Genomic DNA, 9,244 nt, shown 5'->3' on the forward strand with positions numbered 1-9,244 from the left:
TTACTGGGTGTTTATTATGTGCAGCGCACTGTGTCTGGTTTGTAGGCAGCATGAAAGAGAGCCGTTATCTTGCTTGTCACTCAATGCAGTTGGGAGAATCGTGTCTGTTCTAAGAGAAAGAATGCGGAAGTGTTTCAAGAACTTTTCACGTGCTAGGTAGAAAGAGTGAACGTTACATTGTGTTGTTTATTCAACAAATATTTTTGAGGGCTTATTGTAGTGCGATGTCGTGTTTTATTCTCAGCTAGGTTTAGGTAAGCGCATAGGTCACTCCGGGGCCCCTGCACGTAGCAGTGAAGGATCTCAGAGCCGAGACGGAACCAGTTACTGCGGAACCTTTCTTTCCGCCCCCGGGTGCCCGGGCCCGCCCGGGAGGAAATGAGCCAAGGACCGCTATGCGCCGCCGCAGTCGGGCCTCAGTCGCCCTGGTAACACGCTTGGGGCAGGTTCCTCATCATGAGCGTCCGGGTCGCGCGGGCGGTGAGGGCCTGGGGCTGGGGCACGAGTGGCCGCCGCGGCGCCTCGAACTTCCGGCTGCCTCCGCTGGGCGCAGTGGACGTGGCGGAGCTGCTGCGAGATGCGACAGCAGCGGAGGAAGTGCCCCAGGAGGCGGCGGCGCGGCGCCAGCCGGGCCAGTGCTCCGTGCTGCTCTTCCCCGGCCAGGGTAGCCAGGTGGTGGGCATGGGCCGCGGTCTGCTCCGCTACCCACGCGTCCGCGAACTCTACGCTGCCGCCCGCCGCGTGCTGGGCTACGACCTGCTGGAGCTGAGCCTGCACGGGCCGCAGGAGGACCTGGACCGCACCGCGCACTGCCAGCCCGCTGTCTTCGTGGCTTCGCTGGCTGCCGTCGAGAAACTGCATCACCTGCAGCCTGCGGTGAGGCTCCGTGGCGGGCCGAGACACAAGCCCTCTCAGCCCGGCTGGGGCCCACCTCAGGCTCCGCCTGCCACGTCTGACTCGTTAGGCTGATTCTTAATGAGTTCGCACTCGGTTCCAGGCACTGTTCTAGGCGCTGGGGATACAGCCATTAACAAACAAGGACCCCTGTCCTCAGGGAGCTTGAATGTTAGGGGAGGGAGACAAATAATAAAGAATAAATGCAGTAACTATGTAAGTTACATGGTACGTTAAAGATGATAAGTATTATAGAAAGGAACGTAGAGCAGGGAAAGGGGCTGGGGAGTCAGGGGCTTGAGTTGCCATTTTACTGATCCTTAATAATTTAATTAATCACTAAGTGATTCTGGAAGGATTAAACGTCATTCTTAAGTGATCATTGAGATGATATCTGAGAATGTCACTTCATTTGAAGGTGTGAATTATTATTTAATAATATCAAGACAGTAAATGTTAAGCTAGTGCTTTAAACCCTTTACTCCATTTCATACTCGCAACAACCTTATGAGATAAATGCTGTGATTTCGTGAATGAGGGACGTAGACTCAGCGATACTAGAGGAATTAGTTAAGTGGTTGTGTCATGATAATAACATCCGTTGAGTGCTTACCCTGGGCCCGCGCTGAGCTAAGCGTTTTAGAGACATTTATGTAATTCCCTCAGCATTGAGGTAGGTCTTGCTTTTTCCCCACTTCACAGATGAGATAACTGAGGCTCCGAGAGGGTAAGGTCAAGTCCAACTCTCTGACTCTGAAAGTCATACTCTTAGCTTCTATGCTTAGCTCCCTCTTGCTCCATAGGGCCTGAGAGACGGCTCTGGGACAGAGGCAAGAGAATCCAGCTTTACCTTGGAGTCAGCCAGCAGACTTTCGCTTGCCTTGCTAGGAAGTTCCTTATCAGTAAAGGGCTGGATCAGCGATTGTCAATGCCACTTCTGTGTGTCCTCTTCTAGCTGAAACACCAGGCCAGCTGAACCTGGCTCACTGAGCACAGAACACTGAGCCGCCGCCAGCTCTCAAGGGCAGAGCCCTGGACTGAGCTCCGCTGAAAACACGGCCTCACATTCTGCATCTGTCACCGCAGGTTATTGAGAACTGTGTTGCTGCTGCTGGATTCAGTGTGGGAGAATTTGCAGCCCTGGTGTTTGCCGGAGCCATGGAATTTTCTGAAGGTACAGAGAAAGAGTTTGGTTTTATACTGGGATATTGCCTTGCTGGGCTCATTGGGGGTAAGGGACAATGCCAAAAATAATTCTGGACACACTGAGAAAAAGGAGAATATGGGTGGGGATGACATTGGAACCCTAGGACCAGACTTCACCTTGATTCCCTTCTAAGCCTGAAGGATTCATCAGGGATTTCCTCTCTTTGTGTAATCTCATAAAATCTGCTTGCTTGACTGCCTTTCCCACTGTCTTAGGCATTCGTAGTCCACTCACCTTCAGTGCCTGTCATGTGGTAGATGCTCAGTAGTCATTGAATGAAAAAGAGTAAATGAATGTTTGGTCTTGAGTCATAGCAGTTTCACTTAAGGGTTTTGTTATAGTTAAAAGTTAAACATATTGCTTATAATCAAATATAGGCAAAGAAATTAAATAGATATTTCTCCAAAGAAGACATGCAAATGGCCAATAAGCACATGAGAAGATGTGCAACATCACTAATCAAAACCACCATGAGATACCACTTCACACCCACCGAGATGGCTTTAATTTAAAACAAAACAAACAAAAAAATAAGCATTGGTGAAGATGTGGAAAAACAGGAACCTCACACATTGCTAGTAAGAATGTAAAATGGTGTGGCCACTTTGGAAAATAGTTTGGTGGTTTCTCAAAAAATGAAATGTGGAAATATGTCCACACAGAAAAACTTGTACACAGATGTTATAACAGCATTATTCATAATAACCAAAAGATGGAAACCAAATGTCCATTATCAGATGAACGAATAAGCAAATCGTATATCCATATAATGGAATATTATTCAGGAATTTAAAAAAATGAAGTACTTATGCATGTTGCGACGTGAACCTCAAAAACATGCTGAGTGGAAGGAGCTAGACACAGAGATCACGTATTGTGGGATCCCTTTTATGTGAAGTGTCCTGAATGGGCAAATCCATAGGGACAGCGGATTCGTGGTTACCAGGACGTAGGGAAGGACGAATGGGGAGTGATTACGCTTAGCAGGTATGGGTGTTTTATGGGATGGAGGAAAGTTTAAAACTAGAGCTGGTGGTCACACAGCATTATGAATACAACAAGTGCCACTGAATTCTATTCTTTAAACTGGTTATATTTTATGTGAATTTCACCTCACTTTTAAAAAAAATAGTATTAAGAAAGTGAAAAAATTTTTCGTATTTCCACATCCTAATAAAACTTTTATACAGACAGTTCCTGTGTACATAATTTGCAGAATTCCAGCATGTGTGCGTTCTGTGTTCAGTTTTCTCACTATGTTGCATAGTTATTTACTGAGCCTGCGTGGGAGGATTGCCACACGCACTCGACACATCCCTGTGCTTCTCTCCTCCCTCCTACCACGGGCTCCTAGTGGACCTGCCGCAATGGTCAGGGCTGAGTCCAGTACAAACACGTATGTAAGTGCTGAGGGAAGGAGATGCTTCCATGGGCAAGCTGTACGATTTGCTCCTCACACTGTCTCTGTTGTTCCATCAAACCCAGAACTGGTGTCCGAACCTCTCCTTGGTCTGGTCACCCACTTCCCACCGGGGAGCAGACCCAGGACCCGGTCAATGGGCGTTCATATGTCAAGGTCATGGGAGTTGCCTACCTGGGTCCAGGCCTGTCCTCTCCCCTAGCATTGGAGCCGCACCGAACTAGGAGCCCTGCGCCTTAGTGCATCGTCCTTGGCGGTGTCAGCGTCTCCAGCTCTAAGGGCAGTAAGGCCTGAGTCACGACTATACATTATTGAAATTCATGTAATTGTAGTTTGCACGTCATTCCAAATATCTGATGGCTCTTATTTTTCCTCTTCAGCATGATTTCTCTTTGGTAATAAACTAATTAGTAATAACTGCTACTGTTCACAACCATCCAGGCAGACTGGATCCTGTTATCCTCATTTTACTGACTACGAAGGAGGTCATGACTTGCCCAAAGCAATGTAGCCCGAAAGCTGGTCCCAGTCCACCCTACACCAGGGTTTCTCACCACAGCACTGTTGACGTTTTGGACCAGATAATTCTTTGTTTTGGGGATGCTTTGCAAGTAGCCACCTTGGCCTCTACCCACCCGATGCTAATAGCCCCAACTTCTAGTTGTGACAATCAAAAAATGTCTCTAGACACTTACCCTAGGGGCAAAATCACTCCTGATCAAGCCCTACACTAAGCCAGCTCTAAGGCAGGAAGCTCCATGGTTTAATCTGTGTAGTGCCAAGGACAACACCTTGCTTTTGATGATGGTGCATCTCTCTGTGGTAGACCAGACACACAGAACTACAGACGTGCGGCCTAGTGATAAAGGCCAGTGTCAATGTCCCCAACACAGAATGCGGAACTCGTGCTTTGTCTTTTAGGTCTGGGCTTCCTTCCCCATTACGCGCCCTGATTTTTCCAAATGCACTTCTCTCTGAATAGGTTTGTATGCAGTGAAAGTCCGAGCTGAGGCCATGCAGGAAGCCTCAGAAGCCGTCCCCAGTGGGATGTTGTCCGTCCTCGGCCAGCCTCAGTCCAAGTTCACATTCGCCTGTTCGGAAGCCCGGGAGCACTGCAAGACTTTGGGCATAGAGAATCCTGTGTGCGAGGTGGCCAACTACCTCTTTCCAGATTGCAGGGTGATTTCAGGACACCTGGAGGTTGGTGTTGACGGGAACAGCCTTCGTAGGCCCCAGTCCTGTGCAGAGGGTTGGAATGGTTCCACGTGTGTGAGCCCACAGTAGCGTCGTGGGTGCCCTGCCGAGCTGTGGTCTTTGGGAGGTGCTTGCGGGCCCGGAGAGTGTGGTGGAGTGACCGCAGAGGGAGCTGGGAGGCTGGGGCACTGCCTCCACTTCACCATGTATAGACCGGGACCTTGGGCAAATCGCCCAGCCCATCTGGAAAGTAAAGAGCTGGAGCAGATGATCTCCAGGGCCCTCCTGGAGAACATTCTGGGCTTCTCACAGCCTCTGATCTGGCCGCGTATAGAGAGAACATTTCCTGCTGGGTTACTGCGCCCTGCCCTGCTTGTGCTTAGATGCACCGAGTTAACTTCCTCTGCTCTGGCCTTTCTGTTCACATTTCCCCAGTCGTTTCTTGAGCAGCTCCCATGTGGCAAGCACTGAGGGCACACGTGGCTGGTAAGCCAGGGTTCCCGCCATCAGAGGAAGGCCAGCTGTAAACCAGCGAGCACAGGCTTCGTGGCAGTCCAGGTCAGGGTGACCACCCGCGGACCTGAGGAGGTGGCCCCAAGGGGTGGTGCCTGGCGGGGCATCCCCTGCACGGGGTAGGGGGGGCAGGGCGCACCTGGTAGACGGGCAGCTGCATCCTGTGTGCCTGGCTCAGGGCATGCTGAGCGCAGACGGGACCGTAAGAGCAGCTGCGGGTGTCGTCCTCACAGCCAGCCCTGCGCTCTCGGGTATGGGGGGCGTCTCCATGGTCTGTCACTCTGGAACCTGTTTCTTCTGCTTGACCGCGCTCGCTTCACCTTGCCCGTTAAGGCCTTGCCAGTGTACCAGGTGTCCCTGTGTGTCTCCTGTGAATCAGCGACAGCCAACAGGTCCCTGTTGGGACAGTCTTGAGAAGAGATCGGCCACGGTGGCCCCCAAGTTACTCGTGGAGCTGGCTGCTCATCCCCATGAATGGCTGTGGGACGAAGCCCAGATATGGGCCACAAGGGCCTCCAGCCAGGGCACAGCCTCCCTCACGGGCTCCCCGACAGGTGGGCACCCGACCCGGGTGACGACTCCCCCGGTTTCCAGGTTCGGCCTTTTGGTGGTGTTGGAAATGCCATAGCAAAGAGCTCAGGTGAGGGCAGGGGTCCCCCTGAACAGGGGTCTTCACTCCCATAATTGATGTGAAAAAACTTCGTGGCCTCTGCTGGACTATGCCTGAGCTGAGGGCCAGCCGCAGAGGCACCCGCTGGACCCTGCGGCTGTGGCCCTCGCCTGGCATTGAGTCGGATGAGTTCGGAGACTGCGTGGAAAGCACTTCGAGACATGAATTGATGCAGAAGTGCCACCGAGTAGCCATCCACATAGATGCTGGCGGTCACGGCCATCCCGGCAAGGGTGGCAGGGCCTGGGCTGTGGAGTCCGAGAGGCCTCTGTCCAGAGTCGCTCCTGGGCCGTGTCCGTAAGTGAGAGAGATGGATGGAGGGTGGTCATGGGCATGAAGCATCGGGCCAGTCAGGACAGGCTAGGCTACTGCAGTGACAGCCCAAACCCAGGGGTTCCCACAGGTGAGGTACAGTAGGGTTCACTGTGCTGGAGTCTGCACCGCCTCACCTTTGCTCCAGCGCTCCGGCCACTGGGGCAGCCTCTGGGGAACACAGAGCGGCCTGGGCGGGGGGGGGTGGGGGCTAGGGGCTGCACTGGCCGTGACTGGGAGGGCGGGCAGGGTGCACTCCCGCAGGGAGGGGCCCCCAGAGATGGCCGAGCCAGCACCATGCCAACAAGAGTAGTAGCCCCTCTGACCCTGGGGGCACGGATAGCTACTCTGGTATATTTTTTCCAGGGGACACGGATGGGCGTGGTGTGCGATAATTGCCAGCCCTCACAGCACTCGTGTACCAAGCATAGTTCTCCTTAACAGGGTTCTGTGAGATGGATGTTGTTGTCCCCATTGTATAGATGAGGAAACTGAGGCATGAGAGTAAAGTAAAACTGCCGAAGGTCATGCAGCTGCTGCAGGCTTTTCAAGGCTTATCCTAAGTCTTCCAGGGAGCAGCTGGCCCAGCCTCTGAGGCGGGTGTCGGGGCGAAGGGACATGGCAGGCAGCTTAGTGCACAGGAACCCCTTCAGCAGCCCAGGTGGAGGGCTGTCAGGCGGTAGGCCCTGGGCTGTTGTCCTGAGTAAGAGTGTCTGCCGTTTTAAAGACGTTTGCAAATCGAGGTATTTGCAGACAGCTCCTTGTTGGGGCCGTCAGTCCGGAGGCCCCTTCAGGGGCGGGCTGTGGCTTCAGGGAGAGGCTCTGGTTCTCCGGAGAAGCCCCAGACGATGGGCTTCTGAGGGAAAAGCCCCTGCCGTGGGAAATGAGACTTGGAGTCTCCTGAAGTTTTCTCTTGAAGGTTATGCAGTAACACAGAAACAGGGCACGGAAAATTCTGAGGGACGGCAGAATTATGACTGAAAACTGACACTAGATAGTGCTTTTTTATCAGACACGTGCACACCTCCTATCCGATCACGTCCCTGCAACCTTGTAACGGTGAATGGTCAGGTCCCCAGAGGAAGGCTTCTGGAACACTGACTGCGTGACCGACTTTAACTGGAACGAAGGGAATCGAGTTCGTCACCCCGGCTGTGCAGGATGAAATGAGTATACGATGTGCAGATAAACGTTCTATACACAGGACTGTGATGGCGCCGACGGTGACTGCTTGTTCTTCCCCTAAGAGTTACTTGGCTTAACCCTCCTTTTCTTCCTTCCAGGCTCTGCAGTTTCTCCAGAAGAATTCCTCTAAGTATCACTTCACACGCACCAAGAGGCTGCTGGTCAGCGGTGGGTTCCACACTCGCCTCATGGAGCCCGCCGTGGAGCCCCTGGCACAGGCGTTAAAAGCGATTGATGTCAAGAAGCCCCTGGTTCCCGTCCACTCGAACGTCAGCGGGAATAGATACACGCACCCAAAACACATCCAGAAGCTGCTGGTCCAGCAGGTGGTCTCCCCAGTGAAGTGGGAGCAGACGATGCACGCCATCTACCAGCGGAAAAAGGGCACCGAGTTCCCCCAAACTTTTGAAGTGGGGCCTGGGAAGCAGCTGGGAACCATCCTGAAGAGCTGCAACCTGCAGGCCTGGAAGTCCTACAGTCACGTGGACGTGCTGGCAGCTGCCGAGGACACGGACCAGGACCTGTAGGGGTCTCCCCATGACCGTGGGGCTCCAGTGGGCCGAGGCTGGCCTGTCCTCCGCCAGGAGGCCGTGTGCTGTGCCTGCTTCGCCCTCCCTCCGGGCTGCCTCCTCTAGCACTTGGGAGGGTTGTCTGCAGAGTGCTTAGAACGCCACATCAAAAGCACTAAAAAGGAGTATTTCTTTACCCAACAGTCCACTTCTCCTCCTTGAAACGTGTTTGAATGCTCGGAGAAGATGCGGCGGTGGCGCTCACGTGGACACTGCCGAGTTCCTGCTCTGCCTCTCCCGGTTCTGCCAGGTGGGCAGACCACACCTCCGCGCACCCAGCGGCCACCTCTACAATGGGCTGAAACAGCCTGGCCTGCAGGTGCCTTCTGAGGACTGGCAAGGCTTGGCCCACTGCCGTCTCACCCTGCCATGTGGGTACTGTGGGTACAATGGCATGGCCACAAGCAAGCAGGTGCCGGGGGACCGCACTGCTCCTGAACAGGGCTTGCAGCCACCCACAACCAGACTGTTCACGCCTCTGTCACTGAATCCAAAGGGCTGTAGGACCCAGCTGGCCCTGGCAGGCCTCCCACCCACCACCCCACGCTCAACTGTTGGAAGACCCAACAGGTAGTCTTGAATGCCCGCTGTGTGCCAGGGAGTGGGCGGCCTCTGCCCGGTGGGCAAGAGGGTCCTTCAGCAAGACGGGAGGGGTGTGGGCAGGGCCGACGTGGGCCCGTTTCCTCTCCCACGGATTACGAGCGCCTCCTGCCGAGTGCTTACTGCGTGCCCTTGACCTAGTCTGGCACAGGCTGGCCCCTGCCAGCTCCACACCAAGACCGAAGCAGGTGCTCGGCAAGAGCAGCTCTTCGCACTGACGTTAAATGATCAATTCCACATCTCGGGCTGCGTTTTCGTTATTTGGTGATAGCAGGCGAACCTCGCTGGGGACGGGACCTCTGCCTTTGTCTTTAAAGTTGCTCACATGTACTCGTCAGATCCCAGATGAAGCTTCTCATTTTCAACTCTACAGTGTTTCTCAACAGGCACTGTCGTCCTTCGGGCCAAAGTGGTTTTTACCATGTGGTGCCACGCTTGTGGGCAGCTGTCCCGGCTCCCGGTCACGTCCAGGCATGGAGAACCCCCAGCACACCACTGCTTCCATGGCACTGGCTGAGAACCGCTGTCCCAGGCGTTCCCACAGCACCGGACGCCCCCAGGGCCGAGTCTGAGCATTCCCGGCAGCACAATGAACCATTTAAAATTTTCAAACATTCACAAAGAAACACTTTTATTTTGAAGTAATTGCTGGTTCCTTTTGAACCCCCTTCATTGAGTGC

General features: G+C 53.6%; 1 protein-coding gene across 2 annotated transcripts; it reads left to right on the forward strand.

The window, feature by feature from the left end:
- The first annotated feature begins 270 nt into the window (after positions 1-270).
- On the forward strand, positions 271-9,190 carry MCAT (malonyl-CoA-acyl carrier protein transacylase). Of its 2 annotated transcripts, XM_039863246.1 has the most exons (4): positions 385-876; positions 1,981-2,068; positions 4,504-4,721; positions 7,494-9,190. In XM_039863246.1, exons 1-4 carry the CDS (start codon positions 457-459, stop codon positions 7,920-7,922), a joined length of 1,155 nt encoding a protein of 384 aa, XP_039719180.1. In that variant the 5' UTR covers positions 385-456; the 3' UTR covers positions 7,923-9,190. The 2 variants fall into 2 exon arrangements, with proteins under 2 accessions (XP_039719181.1, XP_039719180.1); XM_039863247.1 differs by lacking the exon at positions 4,504-4,721 and having other exon boundaries at positions 271-876; positions 7,494-7,763.
- Positions 9,191-9,244: the final 54 nt, after the last annotated feature.

This window comes from Pteropus medius, unplaced genomic scaffold, assembly GCF_902729225.1.
Source record: "Pteropus medius unplaced genomic scaffold, Ma_sr-lr_union100, whole genome shotgun sequence".
NCBI lineage: Eukaryota > Metazoa > Chordata > Mammalia > Chiroptera > Pteropodidae > Pteropus > Pteropus medius.

Bases quoted from the DNA above. Each gene is read 5' to 3' on its own strand.
- MCAT (XM_039863246.1), top strand. From the start codon at position 457: ATGAGCGTCCGGGTCGCGCGGGCGGTGAGGGCCTGGGGCTGGGGCACG. The intron at 877-1,980 runs GTGAGGCTCCGT...CTGTCACCGCAG, and splicing joins TGCATCACCTGCAGCCTGCG to GTTATTGAGAACTGTGTTGC. The intron at 4,722-7,493 runs GTTGGTGTTGAC...TCTTCCTTCCAG, and splicing joins TGATTTCAGGACACCTGGAG to GCTCTGCAGTTTCTCCAGAA.